Here is a 20,972-nt window from a genome sequence, read left to right as displayed (position 1 = left end):
AGGAACAACACTAATTGTCTGGGCCAGGCTTACACGTACATTAAAACATTACAGTGAGAAAGTCATTGCTTTGTTTGAATTGGTCATTGCACTTCTAGCAGCAGAGGTGATGGTTTCTTTCACAGTTCTGTAATACAAAAGCATATTCTAAATTCTCTAAGAAACAATACATTCTTTTGGAAAACAAAACATAAGAGTATTAGACAGTTTACTTCATTATCAAAAATATTTGCAATGCCATTTGCTTTTGGTTGTTTGTTTTACTCCTACATTCATTAGCAAAAAAAAGTTCCACACTCTAAATACCATCCCCTTCTGAAATTATGATGGAAATCTGAAAAAAGTCTATAAAGAGGCAATAAAGTTAGGACAAAATGACAACAGTAAGAAGAATCAAGAGACAGTGGAACCAGATGAAAAACTGCTGCATAAATAAAATTCTGACAGAATGCTTGGGGCACAGAAGAGGAGAAAATGTCAAATGTCAGAAAAAGAAGCAGCCAAATAAACACTGGTGTAATAGAAAAAGGTCAGAAGACCTTCATCTGATCTCAAGAAGTCTGGTGATCTAAAGCTATTTTTACAAAGTTCGACAACATCCAACTATTACAACTCACGTCAAAAATTGTTAAAGCCCAGGGTGAGATCCTGACTTCACTGAAACCAGTGACAGTCTCCTGTTTTCTTTAAGGATTCAATCTTTTTAAAAGTGAGAGTAACTTACACTTTTAAGCCTGGCAACAAGAGAACACCAGTTCTGAGCTGGCAATCAAAATTACATGTCTAGGAAAGCCCAGGGGCTGTGTTGACCATGTTTTGGGACACTGGGAGATGAGATTGTTTTGGTCTCTGAATTGCAGCAGGACAAAAGAGGGAGGAGGAATACATGGCAAAAAAAAAAAGCCCCAAACCCACATGATGCCCAAAGTCTAAAACACTGACTGCTGGTATTTAATAAAGCATACCCACATGCTTCTGTACACATACTGCTACCAAGGCAGTAGACACTTTGAAAGGAAAGCAAAGAATAAAAATATTTATGGAATGTAAACAGTTTGAAATGTCACATCTCAATAAAACAGAATTTTGAAATGTAAGTATGTACAGTTAACGCATCATTATCCTCCATTCCTGGTACATCCTCCAAACATCCATGATGGGATTTTTATTTAAAATCTAAAATGTTTCTTACAATAAGCTATTCAAAACTGAATCGTCTGTAAAAGCAAGTGTCCTGGTCTTGGCTGGGATAGGGTTAATTTTCTTTCTAGTAGCTGGTATAGTGTTATGTTTTGGGGTCAGTATGAGAAGAATGTTGATAGCAACAACTGAAAACATCAGTGTGTTAAGTCGTGTTTAGACTAAGTCAAGGATTTTTCAGCTTCTCATGCCCAGCCAGCAAGAAGGCTGGAGGGGCACAAGAAGTTGGGAGGGGACACAGCCAGGACAGCTGACCCCAACTAGCCAAAGGGATATTCCATACCATGTGATGTCACACCCAGTATATAAACTGGGGGAGTTGGCCAGGGGGGAGGGTGGATCCCTGCTCAGGAACTAACTGGGCATCAGTCAGCAAGCGGTGAACAATTGTACTGTGCATCACTTGTTTTGTATATTCCAATTCTTTTATTATTATTGTCATTTTATTACTATTATTATCATTATTATTGTTTTCTTCCTTTCTGTCCTATTCAACTGTCTTCATCTCAACCAAAGAGTTTTACTTTTTTTCAATTCTCTCCCCCATCCCACTGCCAGGCAGGGAGTGAGTGAGTGGCTGCGTGGTGTTTAGTTGCTGGCTGGGGTTAAACCACAACAGCAAGACAGGTCATGAATGCTGGACTGATGTCTTGCCACCAGTGAAAGACGTGTTCAACAAAGCAAAAAAAAGAAAAAAAAGCATGCTTACTATATTTAAGTCATCCTCTGCACTAACATAAAATTAACTCCTCACTGATACTTACTTCCCTGCTATAAACTTTACAATTAAAACCCTGCACTGACTTTTAAATGTTGTTTTTCGCTGGCTAAATACAAAATTGTATACAAGTATAAATATACATATATTCATCACTAAAAATTCACTTAACAAAACCACTATAAAGCCATTTCATTCTTCTCACAAGATGCAACAGAAGAATGCATCTCTAGATAGGTGGAAAAGTAAACCTAACAGGTTAACAGTCTCATTTCAGCAAACTTTAAATCCCTAACAGTTTTCTTTCTAACACTCACCCTAGTTCATATACAAGTCTACTACTTTACTGTACCCATTTCATTATAACTTTGCTAACCTTTAATTCAGTTACATGCTGGTTTAACATGCCACCTTTAGGAGATTTATGCACAGGGTGCAGCATGTGTCATCACACACGATGGCCAAAATTGGTATGCATTGCCATTTGATTGCTAAATCACCTAACATTCTGAAAGACACCAAGCATGCTAAACATCTGCATATTTACTTCACTAGCAAATGCAGTGTTCAGCAAGCCTGAGTGCTGATGTTTTTTAAAGAATTGGCAACAATTTAATAAACCTTTCTACTCCTGTAATTATTTTCCACAGGAATTAAATACAGAAAACTGTTCTTACTTAGTTCTATACCTGAGAGAAAGAAACACTGCATGAAGTTGGTTTCAACAGTGAGAACTTTAAAAAAACTTTAAAAAAGAGCCATCAAGATGCTTATTTTGTGGTTATAATTAGAACTTTGGAAAAATTGCCCGAATATAGTTCCAGACATACACATGGGAGGCTCTACGCTGAAATAATCACAACATTCTCAAAAGGTTTATGTACAAGAAAACAGAGATGTTCTGATTAAATTCCAAATTGCAATTCTGAAGATATCAAGCGCTATTAACTTAGCCTCTAGTGGGCAATAAAGTTTGTGGGGGGGTAGAGGGTGGGGAGCTGTTCTTTCTTTTTAACATTTTGCTGCTGCTTTTTGTTTAAATGAAACTGTTATGCACAGAAATAATGCATTCATACAAACAATCGCAACACGGAAGACTTCAGAATCGTTAATTTTTTCTTTATATCACCTCATAAGTGCTCAAGAAGGGCCCATGTAGTAATGAAATCTTTGCACTGGTACAAACTGCTCTCTAAAAAACATTCCAGCTACCTTGGAAAAATCTGAATATGAAGAACTTAATTTCTCAAACTAAAACCCATGCATTTACAATCACAGCACATGGAAAGGGTCACTATCTACCATAAGTAATCAAATCAGAAACAGTTAGAGGGTCACACCTGAAAAGCCACAGATGATTTTAATAAATTATTTAGGAGCAGTTGCAGCCTTTTACTTTTCCTGGTCTACTTACAAGAAATTTTTTTTTTTTAGGATATACTCTGTGACTAGACAGTGAAAATGTTTCCCTCCACCAAGGAAACACCACTGGCCTGCTTTCAAGCCTCCCTGAATGCTCTAGCTTTAATTGCTGTTTGGCTACAGAATAGGCATCACTTCATTATAGATTGCCCTGAGGAAGAAAAGAGACCAGAAATTCATTAACTGCTTAGATTTATTTTTTGTTTTAGGAGTGGAGATGGAAGTTTCTAGAGGACTGCAGAAGCTAAAAAAAACCTAGAGAACTCTATTCTGCCTTTGAAAGTGGGGGAGAAAGAAGGGACGTCCTCTGCTGAAAGCAAAAAACATGCCCAGCTTCCAGGTGTTCTAATACCAAGCCTGAATATACTTTTCTACTAATGTAGTCTGGCCTTTCTTCCCACCTCAGTCACCAGCTTTCCCTGGAGAACACACAGGCATTCATGTAGTTTGTTATGACTTTTCCCTAGAACTTAAGTGCATACAAGCCACCTCAGCTGTATAAAGGATTCTGAGACAGGTTCACCAAGATTTATTAGCAGGGTGCATAGCTGATGGCATACAACGACTCTAATGATGGAAGTCACTTCGAAGGAGAAGTGAAAACAAAAGGAGACAGAAAGACGTAACATGCATCCCAGCGCAGTCTCCAGTGCTGCAGATGATTTCCCCCTGTAAGAATCTCCCATAGTACACACATACTTTTCATCAGGACCCTTGTAGACTCCTCACTGGATACATGCAGGCTGGTTGGCTGTTAAGCACTATGAGGGCATGTCGTGGCATCCCCTAATGAATCCAAAACCTACAGCCCAGACGAAAGCAAAGGGAAGAAGAGTACTGGCTCCTGCCAGTTGCTACCCAGAAGAACCCACCGAACACTACTGGGATTCACAGCTGCAAGGTCATAAGGACAACAGCATGAGAACAAGGGGAAAACACCACCCCAAAGGCTCTGCAACACTGCCGGGGCAGCTTGGGTGAAAGGGCACAAAGCTGCAGAAAGGCAGGCAGCGAAATTGCAAATTAAGGGCACTTAGCGATACAAAAGGCTAAAGTACCCATGGCACTGCAATAGCTACACCTGTACCACCTTCAGTTTGTGTCAAAACCTCAGTAGTATTCACTGCTTAAAAACAGCGTATAATGGAAAGACTTTAATCTTCTCTTATGAGAAGACTGCAGGTCACCAAAAAAAAAAAAAATCTATATAACAATTAACTACATAATTCAGAAAATGCCACCTACCAGAAGTTTTCAGTTATACAGTATTATTTCTCATATATCAAAAGACAATCTTCCCAATATTCTAAGCACAATTTTTGAACAACAGATCCAAAGTCAACTCTGATCCTTAGTGGAAAAAATATAGACGTTCTGCCTTCCTCCTAAGTATTCTTTAACCTCTACCGGAAAAATAATACATTTGAGTTTTGGAAAGTGACTGCAGAGGATTAAAAAAACAGAAAGGAATAGCTACTGAAGAATTAGAGAAGTCCAGAAAACAAACTTTGATTCCTATCAATTAAAAACGTCCAGGAAGACATAAGAGGAGAAAGGTAGAAAGAATGGGAAGAAAACAATATTTGATTTAAAAAGCAAACCACCTCACTCTATTATCTTAATGCATATATTACTGCCCAAGTTACTCTGATGAGATAATAGGTTTCCAAAGGCACAGCTGGCCTGCCCCAAGCCCTGTAAGGATGAGCGAGACCTGCATGCCTAAAGCCCGTTTATGAAGTCCGTGTTTACCACATGTGAAAAAGAAATACAGAAACTGCTAAGCAGTGACAACAGCAACCTTGTCCACGGATGACAATGCAAGCGTAAAGATAGTTATTTCACAAGGTATTTATCACGCTTCTATCCTGCTTTCGGTTAAACCATGACAACAGGCAAAATCAACTATGTCCACACTACCTAGCAAAATACAGGCTTTAAAAAAATAACATTTGTTTAGACAGTTGGATTAGCGTTGTTCAGACATGAACCAGAACTCGTGTAGCTCTTGCAGGACCCGGGGTGACTGAACAGACAAGGGAAGGTGTGGGACTGTGGTGTCTTCCCACCCACGCCCACACAGAGCAGCTCCCGCTTCTCTCGGCCTTGTTTCCGAGCTCGTCACCAGCTGATTAACATCGTGCCACAGCAACCACCGCTAAATCCCACCGATGGAGCCGAGTCCGACAAACAGCATAAACCCTCTTCCCACGCCGGAACGAGGGCAACGGAGGCCGAACCAGCGCAGAGGTTTACAAAACGCGGGGACACGGGTGTACGGACGCCCACGCGGGGCGGACACCCGCCGCCTCTGACCCCCCACGGGGACACAGCACACCCGCTTCCCGCGCTAACGCTCCCCCCCCGGCCCCCGAGGAGGCGTCCCCGGTCCCACACGCTCCCCCGTCACCTCGCCACGCCACTCGGAAAGCACCAGAGGCGCACGCCCGCCCGATCGCCGCCACCGCCATAACGGCGCCCTTCCCCGCTCCCGGCCACCGTACTTAGCTGCCCCGCGCACTGCCTGAGGAGAAAGCGAAGGCAGCGGGCCAGCGGCTCGGCGGAAAACTAGAGCGGGGCGGCGAACACCAACGGCTGACACTCGGCTGAAGCCCTTGTGGAAATGCTCCCGCCGCCCCGGCCCCCCCTTCCCGCCGGCAGCCGCGCCGGTAACGGTCTAGCAGGCACCCGACCGAACAGCCCCGCGGCAGGACCCCAACGGTCGCCGTGGGGCGGGCGGGCAGCAGCGCCGGGACGGCCCGGGCCAGGCCCGAGCCGTGAGGGGGCTGAACTCAGTTCCCGCCCGCTGCGTTCCCTGCCCTCGTAGCCGCCGGTGCCGGTAGCGGTGGGCTATGGGTGCAGCTGGGGGCGGGCCTTCACCGGTGGGGTGCTGGGCTGGGACCGGGCGCCGGGTCCTGCCCCAAACCGAAGCTGGCGTGAACACCGGGCTCTGCCCGGAGCTCGTACGGCTTTCTTAGGAGTCAGGATCTCTGCCTGGACGGTGGTTCCGTCCTTCTCCCCGCACAGCCGAGGTGCGGCGGGCTGCGCGGTGCTCCCAGGGCGGGGTAGCCGCGGGGTGTCCCCACAGACAGCTTTCTCCTCTCCCCCCAGTCAGCTTTCTCCTCTCCCCCCCAGTCAGCTTTCTCTTCTCCCCCCCAGTCAGCTTTCTCCCCGTGGCTCTGCGTCGCTGGTCAGAGGGGCAGTCGAGGCGTGCTTGCTGTCCCGTGAATGCTGCTGGCCGTGTGGTCCGAAGGGGCGGGTGGGCTCCAGCAGAAGCCGTTTCCTGCGTGGATGAGCTTTGCCTGTGGCTTGGAAGGCTCCCCTGTGCGTGGCGATAACGCTGTCAAACGCAGCTTGCGGTCTCCCCGCAGCTCTGTCGCTCCCCTGAACCGCAGCAGCTTAAGCACCAAATGCACTTTTGGAACTGCCCAAGACCCTGAACTCGCTCACGGCGACTGTCACAAGAAGACCTGGCGGTTCAGCATGCTGCACGCACCTTGTGCCCTTTGGTGCAGTCACCTTGGGGCAGGAAACCATCTTCTACTCTCGTGCACGGTGCCTATCACTGTAGCGATGAGGTATTATTATACCAAGACTGAAAAGACAGAATGCTAGGGGATGAATTCCTGCATTTTCAGAACAGTTTTTGGGGCGGTGAAAATTCTGCTGGAAATGATTCGCAGCAGCTTTTTTCCCTCTTTATGTTTCTCCTTCCTGTGCGGCAAAGCCGGTGGAGTTGTTGGTCTGACTGCCCTCTTTGCAATACAGGCGTTTTCATATACTGCACTACCATTCTTCTTGAGGTACTAGTTCCAGTATCAAAGACTACAGTAATGACAAATAACTTAATTTGCATTAGCGAGCAGAAGCACACAACCTACAATGTGTTCGGTATTTATCATAAATTCAACATGTAACACAATGATCGCTTTGTACCTTATGGAACAAAAATACACCGAGAAGCTGTAAAGAGGAATTTCCTGTAGTGTGCTGACAGACCAGCTGCTGGCAGAAAATTGATGCAAGACATAATCTTTTAAACAGGATTTTTATCTTATCTTCAGGCACTTTAAATATGCCCATTCTCACAGCATTAAGATACCGCATATTTCAGGACATAACCCTGACAGTGTCGCTAAGGATAAAGCCAATTAGTCTCTCATAAATTCCTGCAGATACGTTCACTGCAGTATTTATTTCCAGTTCTTGCTTTTGGAAGTGTGTCATGTAGAGAATTAAACTCCCTTTTATTTATGCACTGGGTGATCTAGTGGAAACTCCACTTTCTGCGCATCATTTGCTGGAGAGAAAGAATTTGCCTTGCACAAATTTGTTACATAGAAAAATAGTGCAGCCAGTGAAATAGCTGTTTAGCAACTGTACCTTGTCACACTGCTACAGCTGGTCAAGGCCAGCAGTGTAGGGGTGAGGGTGTTTTGTCTTGTGTCGGTGTGAATTGGTTTATGCACTAGCCAGTCTCCCAGTATGCTGCACAGGCTACGAAAGATGGAGAAAAAATAATATGCAGTCCTGAAAGCCAGTTCCTGGAATTCACTACTGGTCATTCAGCTTCAAGATCCAACTCAAAGAGGACAAATTTCCTCCTTTGTGAGATTTATTACAATTATTTTCCTCCCACCCCCTTTAAAAATGGACCTACATATTAAGAAAAGACTTTCCAAAAGGATAAATCATCTTGGAGCAAAATCTTCCAAGTCTGAAAAGTTAAGAAAGTTCTGAATTGACTCAGAATGGTTTTGGGGTTTGGGGGTTTCACTTAGACCTTCTTAAAAAAATTTGGTTCTATTAGCTCTGAACTATTATTATCTTACCAGGTTGAACTGCAAGTTCTCTCCCTAGAACTGGAATTAGCATGCTAAGTCTCCCCATGTGCCCTGAGCTCCACAGAGACCCAAGTAGCCTGCAAAAGTCTTTGTGTTAGGGCTGGTGCCCCAGAAAAGCCCCTAGCACTAGTGCTTGGTTGCTGTGCCAGAAGCTGGTATGGGTGATGCCATGAGAAGCTAGAGAGAAAGCAGATGGCCCGAGCTGCTGGTCACACCTGGTTGCTGTTGTGGCAGGTAGGAAAGGATGTACGCGTGGTGGGGAAAAGGAACCAGAGGGGTGATCAGCCCAGAAGGGGGAACTTTAAAACACCACGGTGCAGCCACCATTCCCCCTGTGGTGAGAAGCTAAGGTGGAAAAAGCCCCATTCCACAGGTATCCATCAGGCAGCCTGGCGCTTTTAGTACCCCACTGCACTCCTGTGAGACACATATCTAGTCTGTCCAGCACTGGAATACTTTCAGCAAAGTGATGTTACGGGCTATTTCTTTGCTGTCTCAGGGTAGAGAAAAATCCCATCATATCTGATAACCTACCAGAACTGAAAACAATTACAGTAAGCCTACTGTCTGGACATGCTGTCATTTACATTTTGGAGCAAACCTTATTTGCTCCAATTATTTCACCAGTTATAACTGTTTCACTTGGCAGTAAAATAGATTTGAACCAGTATTAGTCATTGATGTGTGAACAGCGCTGCCACTGGGAGGGACAGCAATGCAGGCTGATAATGGACCATTCAAAGGCAGGCTGCCTGCTCCAATGAAGGATGAATAGTGCACTCTAACGCCAGCAGACAAACATTTCAGAGGAGATGTGATTTTGATTAGGGTTTTCCTCTCTCGGAATAATAGCAAAGTCTCAATCTAGCTAATTTGTTTCACCAAGACTGATAATTTTTAACACTGTTTTTTTGCCTGGCTCATTGCCTGTAAATTTCTGCTGTTTAAAGTTACTCCCCAATGATATGCTTTCCCATTGTAAAAGCAATGTCAGCCAAATGCATTACACTTGGCTCCTCCTTGGTAGGAACTTCAGATGTGTGAGAAGCAACATCTCTAAAGAAGAGGAGCTTCGAGACCTAGTGAAGTCAGAGGGACTTCACTCACTTTGGGTCGGTTTCAGCAGGGAAGAGGCTGGTGTCTTGAACAGTTTTGGATAAACAAGTTTCCAAAATAGCAGAACTGGCTGTTTAGCATCGGCACTCTGTTGTCTCAGGGAAAATCAGCCAGACCTTGCTCCCAGGGCTCTAGGTGAGGTGAGACAGCAAAGACAGTTGTGAGTGGCCTTCTAATGTGGAAGCCAGAGGAGTATTTAGCTGTTTAGCAACTAATGCTAAGCAATGCATTTTTAAAAAGGAGTAGGAAGATCCTGCAGGTATGGTGGAAACAGCTGCATGCCTGGGAGCAGTAAACACCCCCCGTAGGTAGAGATAATGTTTTTTGTACCCTTCTCACCCACCTGGGCCACTGGATAGTGAGGACCCACGGAGCTTTCAGCCCAGATGCCCACCTGGATCTCAGGCCTTGGTGGCACATGGAAGAGGCCCCATTCCCAGTTCCTTGCTAAGGGCCAAATCAGGCCTGCTCTGCAAACACAATAGCCAGCTGCCAGTGTTGCCTAGGGGAGGGTTGCCAGGAGAAAGCATAATACATTCTCCATGGAAACCTGCACTTTAAAGGTTTGCTTTTGTGTTTGCTGGGGACTGACAAGCACCATCAAGGATCCTGTTTCAGGAAGGTGTCATTAAAGATGCCAGAGCAAGGCCATCACCAGTATCCATGAGGGCGTACCTGCCAGGTTGCTGCTGCCTTTTTTAGGGTTTCTGCCGAAACCTCGTGTTACTCCTCAGCCAGTCAGGAGTTACTGTGACACACCACTTCCCAGGTGGTCACTCCTTTGCTCTGTGCCAGCAAAAACAGCTATTCCCTTTGCAAATGCTACTTTTCTGCTCCTGCCTGCAGTTTGCATGATGTTTTGTCTCCTCCCATGCTGTAAAACTCCAGTATTACTACAGAAGTATCTCTGGAACCAAAGATCAGCTACCAAGGACAGTGGCAAAGACAATACAGCTCTTTGCTAATCTAGAGGTGTTACACAGCTGCTGAAACCAGTCAGCTTTCAGTAATTTGAAGTTTTCAATGGGTGTTTGATATACCTGCTCACTGAATTGTAGTCAGAAACATTCCTGCCCTGGTCAGTATTCTCTCTGTCCCTCTCTCCCTCTTTTTTTAGTCCATGGGTCTCACACTTGACTGATCACTTGTTTATTTCAACAGTTCTGGGTGCTTGATTTTTCTTTTATTTGGGCATAAGCATCAGTTTTATGGAGGAGGCAACACATGAATCCCAGGTGTCCACATTATCAGGGATATGCATGACAGAGTTACAGCAGCTGTAGTGATGCTGTATCTAACAACATTGTGTGATGTGGCACCAGGTGAAACCCTTGCTTCTTCCCAATACAAAATTATACCAAATATCTACAGCAATTGCTGCTTGCTCTGCCTGCTTACTCTTCCACTTTTGATACATAGGTGGTCAGCACGGGCCTTGCAACTGCTGGTTGTGCTCAGAGTCAAGCAGGGAAATGAGCAGGTGCACTGGCCATTCATAACACTTAACATGCAATTGCACAGCGGTATTGCTAACGAAGCCGAAAGCAAGGTCGTAAACAGACTTACAGTTCTGAAGGTGCCTGGGTATTTCTGCCATTGCTGTTATGAGTCTTTCAGCAATGACATTCCTTGGTATTTAATTGTTTTGAGATGGCATCTGTGAGTCCCAAAAGCCACTGCCAGGCTCTTAGCAGAGCAATGTGAAACCAGCATGTAGCTGATTGGAAAGGTTAATGTGACTCCTGCCATCATTTCTCTAGTGTTGCTGAGGTACATTGTTACAAGCTACACATCAATAACCTGCCAAAGTGAAAGCTGGAAATAGATTGAAGCTTTCCTGTGGCCAGCTCCATTAAGGTATACTGAATTCCAGGCAGGACAGAAGATAATTTACAAGCCTCTTGAAATAGATGGTTACTGCCAGGCACCTGGTTTGAAGGCTGTGCAATTGGCAAAGTAGTCAATCAGTTATACAGAGCAATAAACATATATGTAAAGCGGGGTCTGGCAGGCCCAGAAGGCTGTTCAAAGATACCTCTCAGCCAAGGTAACGTTAATCTGACAGTACTGCTCCATCTTTTAAAGAAATACACATTTCCACCGAGATCTAAATATTATTGCCACCTGACATCAAATGCATCATAGTTGATTTCTGTATGGCAGCAGCCAGAGATACAGGAGTAGTAAACAAAGCAACAGTTCAAGTCTTCACATTATTTATGTATTCTCCTTCCCACAGCTGGCAGTAACAAACCATGCTCCACCTGTCTCACATGGATCATTTGCTAAGCAGAAGGCTGCTGTCTCCAAAAACCAGCTACTAGCACTCAGGTGCGCAGTGGACTCTGGCTCCACTAGCCAGTCCCTACTAGCAGCCTGGCTGGGCAGCATGGACACTTGCGGTGGCAGGGTTAGTGCAATGACAGCACACTTGGCCAGTCCATGGTCTTAGCAGAAATCCGTCGTCACTATTGTGCTAGCATGAGCAGGCTCCAAGAGCAGGAACTTGTGGGGGGTCTGTCACACCAGGCTTCACTAAGGTGTTCAACTCTTGATTTCCCTGAGAGCCGATGTGAAATACAGGGTGCAGTGGGAAATCATACAAGAACAGCAGCTGCACTTAAGCTGGATACTCACATCTGCAGACCTCCTCTTGCAAAGACTGCCTTGCTAGGGCCGCTGTCACATGGCAGCAGGAAACGAAATAAAGCTGCAAGCTCTTGTTTGCATGCTCAGATCCCTGCCTCTATCTGGCACATGAGTATAAACAACAAAGAACAGCATAGGCAACTTCGATACTGGTCAACCTAAAAGACATCAATTACCCCAAAGGAAGGCAAAAATTCTGTACAGGATGAAGACATTCACTACCAGCACTAAATCTACAGGGTCTAAATTGGAATTGCTTCTTTGACTATTTGGGGGTCTTTGTTTTCTTTCCTTATAAACACTGTATTTAAAGAAGTAAGAGCAAGTAATGCAGTGTTTGTTGTTGAGTCACCTCATACATATCTTTTATTGATACGGTTTAATGATGCATGCTAGACCAACAGATTATTTATTTACCTGCAGTATCTCAATTTTTGCAATGACTTCAGGACCCTCAGGACAGCTTTCTGTTACATATGCTTAGGTTGTTAAATAAGGTCTAGCAGTCGGTGCTGGGAATACAGGTGACACAGTGCCAGCAGGTGAAGACAGCTCGAAGAGTTCTCACCCAGCCTGCACTTAGTCACTTGGTTTTGCATCTTTCCTGTGCTGGTGGCAAGGATGCACTATGAGCTGGGGAACTTGCTGACATAAAGATCATCGTCTTTTGGGCTGCTGTCCCAGGCTGTCCTGCTATCTGGCAGCCAAGCATCTTATGTTCAGTTGCTTCCTATCATCTGCATGACTCGTCTGAGCAACACCCAGTTCGACTTATGCACCAAAGGTTCATTTGTGAGATAGCAAATGTAGTGAAGAACCAAGCAAAAAGTCGACTTTCATGTCAGCTGCCCCCAATAGTAGCACAAAATTAAGAGGCTGGAGTGCTAAAAGCGGGTACTGGTGGATTACTTCTCCCACAGCAACAATGAGAGCCAGCCTGCCTTGTCTTCCTGAGGAAGACCCCAGTGTCCTCCCAGAAGCCACTCAGGGTCTGTAGAAATCAGTCCTAATAAGTGACATGTTGCCAGAGACTGGGATATCTTTAGGGAATGTCAAGAACCTGAAGGACACATTATGAATAACACAGACTAGAATTTATGGCTCAGAAAATAGATGCTTCCGGGCACAAAATAAATATTCATTTTGCTTGAGAGAACTTTTAAAAAATTAAAACATACTGTCATCTCCTCTTTAAACTACATTTCTAGAGAAAAGAGGTGATGAGATTTTCTTTCTTCCCTCCCTGACACGTCAGAGCTTGAGGAAATTTAAAATTAATGCAACACGCAAAAAAAAAAAAAACCAACAAAAAAACCCCTCCCCTGTCTGCAGGTCCTATGAACTGGTGGAGGTGATCTGGGCCAGGGCAGCTGAGTTGCTTTATGCCAGGGTCTGAAATACAGAACAAACATAGGCAGAATAGATGTGACACTGGTCTGTACTCTCTGCTTCAGACATTCCAGCATCTGGAGGGGAATCTCAGACCCTTCTCTCTCGGGTGTGGTAAGTAAGCATGATCATGCTGTAAAACAGGCCGTGAAAAGCTACCCTGCCAGTGCCGCCTTCAGCACCTCCAACTCCCTGCGGAGCAGGCGAAAACTCTTTCTGTCCCCTGCTCCTGGGAGCACCCAGGGAAAGTGCTAACAGGAACAGCAGCTGTCTGAGTGCGCTGGGACCCAGCCACCCCCACCACTCAAGTGCCACTCACTCCCACGGACTTAATAGGACCTGTATTATAGATTATGTATTATCTTCATCAATGACATAAGACAGTGGGATCGAGTGCACCCTCCGCAAATTTGCAGATGACACCAAGATGAGCGGTGCAGTTGACACACCTCAGGGAAGGGATGCCATTCAGAGGGACCTGGACAAGCTCGAGAAGCAGGCCCATGTGAACCTCAATGAGGTTCAACAAGGCCAAGTGCAAGGTCCTGCACCTGGATCGGAGCAACCCCTGGTATCAGTACAGGCTGGGGGATGAAGGGGTTGAGGGCAGCCCTGCTGAGAAGGACTTGGGGGTATGGGTGGATGAAAAGCTGGACATGAGCCGGCAATATGCACTCGCAGCCCAGAAAGCCAACCATATCCTGGGCTGCATCAGAAGAAGTGTGGCCAGCAAGTCCAGGGAGGTGATTCTGCCCCTCTGCTCCACTCTGGTGAGACCCTACCTGCAGTACTGTGTCCAGCTCTGGAGTCCTCAGCACAGGAAAGGCATGGACCTGTTGGAGCGGGTCCAGAGGAGGGACACGAAAATGATCAGAGGGCTGGAACACCTCTCCTGTGAGGAAAGGCTGAGAGAGTTGGGGTTGTTCAGCCTGGAGGAGAGAAGGCTCCGGGGACCCCTTATAGCAGCCTTCCAGTACCTAACAGGGAGCTACAAGAAAGCCGGAGAGGGACTTTCTATAAGGGCATGTAGTGATAGGACAAGGGGTAATGGTTTTAAACTAAAAGAGGGTAGATTTAGACTAGATATAAGGAAGAAATTTTTTACAATGAGGGTGGTGAAACACTGGCCCAGGTTGCCCAGAGAGGTGGTAGATGCCCCATCCCTGGAGGCCAGGGTTCAAGGCCAGGCTGGACGTGGCTCTGAGCAACCTGATCTGGTTGAAGATGTTCCTGCTCATTGCAGGGGGTTGGACTAGATGACCTTGAAAGGTCCTTCCAACCCAAACTGTTCTATGATTCTATGATTCAATGATTTTATTGTCATAATCATTCAGTGTGTTACATGATGAGAAAGATAATAGAAGGTGCTTTATCGAACCCATCAAGACTTGTGGTTGACTGAGGAAGCTGTGATTATTCTCCTCAAACTACAGCTCACTCATGAAACACTCGGGTAAAATCTGCTGCTTGAAATCTGATGGGAACTCCAGTCTGCTCCATCTGGAATTCAAAGTATAATACTGACCCAATGCTCTTCATACAGCAGTGGGCAGCAATATGGTGATAAGTTATACATGAAACTGAGTATCATCTGTTGACAGCTGAGTCACACGTACCCTGCTGCTTGTTCAGGGCAGCTTGCTGCTCCTGAGCCATGCTGCTTCTGCTAGGTATCATAATTAGTTGTGTTAAGGTACCAAAAGATATAAATACACATCTGAAAGGCTCCACAGTGAGTGCTATATATCATTTTATCTATCCTTGGGTGTTCAAATATGTTGGAAAATCTGGACTAGCAGGCTGTATTGTCTACAAACATTGATAAGACAAAATGAAACAAACAAAAAACCAAACCAAAACAAAAACTAGCACTGCGCTGAGAATGGTGGAACATTGCCCATGCTCCATCTCTACCTTCAATTTAAGAATGACCTCACATGGAGCAGCATTCAGCCTTCTTGGCTTTTGACACTGGGAATAGTCATTTGCAGTGACTTCTGGGAAGGATAGTGAGAAATACTGCTTTATTACCAATCCTTTCAGCAAACCCTTTGGATCCCTAAATCTCCACAGCCATTCTCTGGACTTGGGTTGCTTCACCATGGACTCATCCTTATCTTGTGCAGGCACTGTAGCAGTCCTAATTGGACCTGTCATAAGGTATGCATGCAGTATGCAATGAAGTGGGCTGGTATCACCACATTGTACAACATTGTACGTATTTGGTTTATGGGCAAGGTTTTGGTAGGGGAGGGGCTGTGGGGGTGGCTTCTATGAGAAGACACCAGAAGCTGCCCCCATGTCAGACAGAGCCAGTTCCAGCTGCTGGCCAAAGCTGAGCCAATCAGCGACATTGGTAGCACCTCCATGATAACATATTTAAGAAAGGATAAAAGATGCCGCACAACAGTGGTTGGTAGAGAGGAATGAGAACATGTGAGAGAAACAACTCTGCAGCCACCCAAGTCAGTGAAGAAGGAGGGGGAGGAGGTGCTCCAGGTGCCGGAGCAGAGATTCCCCTGCAGCCCATGAGGAAGACCATGGTGAGGCAGGCTGTCCCCCTGCAGCCCAGGGAGGTCCACGGTGGAGCAGATCTCCACCTGCAGCCCGTGGAGGACCCCACGCCAGAGCAGGGGGATGCCCAAAGGAGGCTGTGACCCCATGGGAAGCCTGCACTGGAGCAGGCTCCTGGCAGGACCTGCAGCCCCATGGAGAGAGAACCCCACGCTGGAGCAGGTTTTCTGGCAGGACTTGTGACTCAGCGGGAGACCCACTCTGGAGCAGCCTGTGCCTGAAGGACTGCAGCCCATGGGAAGGACCCATGCTGAAGAAGGTCATGAAGGACTGCATCCCATGGGTTACACACTAGAGCAGAAGATCTCATGCTGGAGCAGGGGAAAAGTGTGAGGAGGAAGGAGCAGCAGACACAAGGTGTGATGAACTGACACAACCCCCATTCCCCGTCCCCTGTGCCGCTGGAGGGGAGGAGGTGGAGAAGTCGGGAGTGAAGTTGAGCCCAGGCACACAGGAAGGATGGGGGGAAGGTGTTTTTAGATTTGTCCTTATTTCTCATTATCCTACTCTGTTATTAATTGGCAATAAATTAAATTAATTTCCCCAAGTTGAGTCTGTTTTGCCTGTGACGGTAATTGCTAAGTGATCTCCCTGTCCTTATCTCAACCCATGAGCTTTTCATTGTATTTTTCTCCCCCTGTCCAGCTGAGGAGGGGGAGTGATAGAGCGGCTTGGTGGGCACCTGGCGACCAGCCAAGGACAACCACAGGATGATTCAGCAGGGCTGGGTGCAACCTGGGACATGTGGCTAGAAAATACTTCCAAGTCATAGCCCAGGCGTGCACAAGACACACTTAAATCCCCACAATCAAACACAGCCATGGATGAGAGCTGCCAAAAAGCCTGGCAGCTGGCTCTGGGAAAGCAGGCTGGTGAGAATGGGCTCCCATGAGGCACCTATCTCTGCAATAAAATGGACTGGGGAAGATTCACGGTAGGGCCAGAAAGCCGCACCATTTCTAACACAGTCTGCTGATGTGTTCCTCTTTCTTTTTATTGCTCCCTACTTATCTGTGTTTTCCACTTTTGATCTCTAATGCTGGTTTACCCACACCATGAGGTAGTACTCCTAGAGGGGCCCTGGCTGATGCTGTGATGTGTTTTCACAGGCTGGGACCTCTGGGCAATTAGAGAGTCACTGGAAATCAGTGGAACAACTTCACAGCCACATCCCGTCAAGATTTGATCTAAGCAATTGTACAAAAATTGAGAACTAGTATCTTCACATACATAATGCATGCTTTGATTTTCTGCTTGCTTGGCGTCCTTCTAAAGAAGCTGTTGAAATATTCCATCAACAAATGAAGATTTCAGCAGCAGCCTGAGATAGCACACTTAAGGAGAAGAAAGCAAAGCACGCGAGACACTCGATTTTCCTGAAGTCAAGTCCTTTTCAGCTCCACAACATTCATGTGACAGATCCTGACCTACGAAGAGTCCAACCCATTGATGAGAGCCCAAAGGCCAAGGTGATATCTGGCCTAGTTGTGGACAATGCTGTCCAGGCAGCTGAACTAACAGCAGCACCTCCTGAAGGCACAGCTGGAAGCATGTCCACAACAAGACATCATCGCTGAGGCCAATGCTCTCTTTCCGAAAAAAGAGCTGAACTACAAGGCAGAAACTTTATTTGTGCTGGACTTTGGGGAAAAAAAAAAAAAAAAGGAGTTTTTGGAAGCCCAAAGAAGAGGAGCTACAGGCTCCTAAGAAAGAGGTTTAATTTCCATGTTGAGAAATTTCACTGGAATGCCAACTTCAGTTAAAGTAATACTTTTTTTGCAGTGACTATAGCCAGTAGTAAAATAACTACTTGCAGTATCTTTTCTCTCCCCCTCCACCCTACCCCAAGTAAAGCAATGCAATTCAAATTAGGTACAGTGCATAGAAAGTTGCTTGAGCATTTGTAAGTAATTGAAAGAGGTGGTTTTTAACAGCGTGTTTGGGGTCCCCTGCTCAGGAGCACTACCCATGGACTGCTATTAGCGCAGAGGGCCAAATCTTTCACAGATGGGAAATGGCATAGTCCCATTAACCCCACATTGACCACACTGCTTCACCCCCCTCCTCCTGCCTTAGGGAAACCCTGTCTGGTTTGCCCAACAACGGATACTTCAGCCTCAGAAGGAAAAACTCAAAGTTACTAATAACCAAATCAAGTACAATATATCAAGTCCATGGTCTGCAATCCATGCAGGTCTTTGCAGCCATTCAGGGTGTGCAAATGCCTCCATTTTACAAGGGAAGAAATGGTAGAGAGGCGTAAGTGCCCATGTCGTCCATGGCGTAAGTGCCATGGAGTAGTTCAAGACTATTCACTGGAGCTAACAGGCCCAGACTCCTCCAAGGAAGGTACCCAAGATGATTTTTCTCCTTTGGAGGAAACTCTCTGTGAGGGACTGAAGGAGTTAATGTCTCAAACACTGTGGTGGGGCAAGTTCTGCTTAAGGACCAGCTCTGCACAACCTGGAGGAACCCTGCCTGGCAAGGCACCCCAGGTGAAAAGAAACCCAGCAGCAGCAGGAGGGGGAGGCTGTGCCAGAGGGTGCACAGCTCCCTGGTCTGAGGTGCTGGTCCGATGTGCCGAGCAGGGCAGCTCACCATGCTGTTCCGATGAGCTGTTGCAATATGCCGAGCAGGACAGCTCACCATGCGTGGCCAAAGATCACGTCTGCAGGGAAGTGACTCCCCAAATGACCCCCAAGCCCAAAGGCTCACTAACTGCTCATGACACTGAACTAGCCTAATGAGTGCGAGTGCGCCCCCGAAGGAGATGATAAAAAGACACAAACTGAAGCCCCAGGCGTGCAAGCCCACTGGAACTGGACCGCTCAGCTGACTCGACCAACGCTGGACCCAGGACTGGCGACATCTTTCTCCCTTCCTTTTTCTCGCTCTCTCTTGTTCTCTCTTTCCTTTTCCATCATCCCTACACCTCATCCCTTTAAACATAAACTGCTGACCAAACCTGGGACTAGGAGTGGATCCAGCCACCCCCAGGCTCCTCTCTGAGAAGGAGTCTAGAAAGCAAGGGGGTCTGCTCTGAACCCCCCGACCCAACGGGAGGGATCTCCTTCTGCCCTGAAGTGATGGACATGGTCACCGTGGGTGACACAGGTCACTGAGGTAGTTCCATGGCAATTCCTGTCGTGGGAAACCCCGCCGCCTGCTGTCACACCTCCCAAGTTCAGTTTGCTTCTGTCATGAATAAAATGTTCAACTGATTGTTTGGTGTTGTTTCACCTTAATTTAGCCTGAGGGAATTCCAAATTCACCGCGACTCCCTGGTCTGTCCAGCCCGGGTCGGGACACATAGATGGGGCATCCCTCTGCCTAGTGCTGGCCTCGTATGGCTCTGGAGGCACTTGGGGTGATCGCTGCCATGTTCAGATGGGAACAGGTTCCTGCCTGAAAGCAGCAAATAGTCAGTAGGAGATCCCTGACAACCTCCGGAGGTTCCCTATTTTGCCTCAGGGCTTTGTTTAAGCTGTGGATCTCTCAGCAGCTACGTGAGATTGACTTGAATCACTATTTTCATATTATTATACTCAGTTCTGTCTTGAGGTTGGGGGGCATCCATTTTAAATTTAGGGAGTATCCCAGGTGTGTAAATGCTTCAGGGTCAGCAAGGAGTACCACTCGGTCAGCCTGCATTGCTCTGTCACTGCACCCACCTACGGGGTGTGCAGAGGACTTCACTGTGCTCCCAAAGCCAAAGTGGGGTTGGTCCGTGCAAATGCCTGCAGTTGCCAAGCAAACCTGTTGCCTCTCATAAAAAAAAAAAATCCATGTCAAACCTGTTTCCCAGAAGACCCTGTTGACAGCCACTAACTATTAATCTCATCCACATTACCCCAATCTCCTCTTTGTCTCTCCATTATTTTTGCTATATCTGGTAACACTTGCGAGGTCATTCCACTCACCGTCTGCACACAAGCAAAATGTTAGCATGTCCCAGGCTCTGGAAACTCCTCCACTGTTTCCAGATTTGCTCCTGCAGGAACCAGATCGAGTTGGACCGGCTTTGAGAGTGTTTGCTTGTGTTGGGGGGAGTTGGACTAGATCATCTCCTGAGGTCCTGGGCAAAATTGCTTTCCTCCCAATTGAAATTATTCCAGTATTAGTTAAGAATAAACCTCAGTGACCTGGATTGCCTCCTCAGCCATTGTTTTTGGACCTGTGCATACAAATGATTGGGGCCTACTGATCAAAATGTGTTTGTCCGTAATAAACATGATTTGACGTGGCGTGAAGTGTGAAATATTTCCTCCTGCTCTGATACATGAACAATCTCCTGATCCATTCCAAAGACAGGCAAGGCAAAAATGCAGTCTGAGTGAATGTGCATTTTCTCCACCACAGCAAATAAGTTTCACTGCCTGGCATTCAGTCTACTCCATCCCTACAATCTCTCTTTTAGTCACTGTTCTCATAGACCTCCTTTCTTGTTTTCTTAAACCCTGCCAATCCTAGCCATGCACACATTGTAATGTCTCATTTTTATTGACTGCTTTCTCTATATGACTTTTTCAAGCTCTTATGCAGTTTGTAATTTTTTTGAGTTGTTTTTTTCATAATTATTTTTCTTTGATGCCTTCATATGCCACCTAAGCAGGAGGGTTTGGGCTAAAGTTTTCACTGGCCAGAGCTGCAGTACCAGTGTGCCAAATAGCATATTGTGTGATTGCTGGTGTGAGTGCTACTTTTTGATCATAACCAGGCTGTGATGATCTTTGATCTTGTGATCTTTGGATCATAACCAGGTGTTAATCCCTGGGTCCTGGGCCTGCACTAACTTCCATCCCAATTGCTGATACAGCTGAGAAAAGAAGTACAAAACAGCAGCGTCTTTGCCTTTGCTTACTTTTAGTTTCTGTAATTGCACTCTCAGAATATTTTACTTCTGGTCTCACCAACATCTGCAGTATTTGGCACCTGAGCCAAAGGAGGCTTTTTTCCATTCATTGCAGATTAGTGCTGCAGGGGCAAATTCGCCCTGCCTTGGGACAGAAGTGCTGCTTGCCCTGCCTAGGCTGTCAGTGCCTTCATCTTCTCCCACCACC

At 46.2% G+C, this 20,972-nt stretch overlaps 1 protein-coding gene across 2 annotated transcripts in view; it reads right to left on the bottom strand.

The window, feature by feature from the left end:
• The window catches only part of MRPS5 (mitochondrial ribosomal protein S5), a 63,244-nt gene extending 57,420 nt beyond the window's left edge, over window positions 1-5,824 (bottom strand). Inside the window, exon 1 of one of the 2 annotated variants that reach the window (XM_010562489.1) lies at window positions 5,751-5,824. In XM_010562489.1, coding sequence (XP_010560791.1) covers window positions 5,751-5,811 — 61 coding nt within the window. In that variant the 5' untranslated portion in view covers window positions 5,812-5,824. Of the gene's footprint in view, window positions 1-2,595; window positions 2,649-5,750 lie in introns of those variants that run through there. The other variant, XM_010562490.1, reaches the window with a different exon arrangement.
• Between the last annotated feature and the right edge of the window lie 15,148 nt (window positions 5,825-20,972).

The sequence above is a fragment of the Haliaeetus leucocephalus genome, unplaced genomic scaffold (assembly GCF_000737465.1).
Source record: "Haliaeetus leucocephalus isolate CR32 unplaced genomic scaffold, Haliaeetus_leucocephalus-4.0 Scaffold160, whole genome shotgun sequence".
Classification (NCBI taxonomy): domain Eukaryota; kingdom Metazoa; phylum Chordata; class Aves; order Accipitriformes; family Accipitridae; genus Haliaeetus; species Haliaeetus leucocephalus.
Note: the sequence above shows the minus strand (reverse complement) of the source record. Positions and strands in the feature narration are given on the sequence as shown.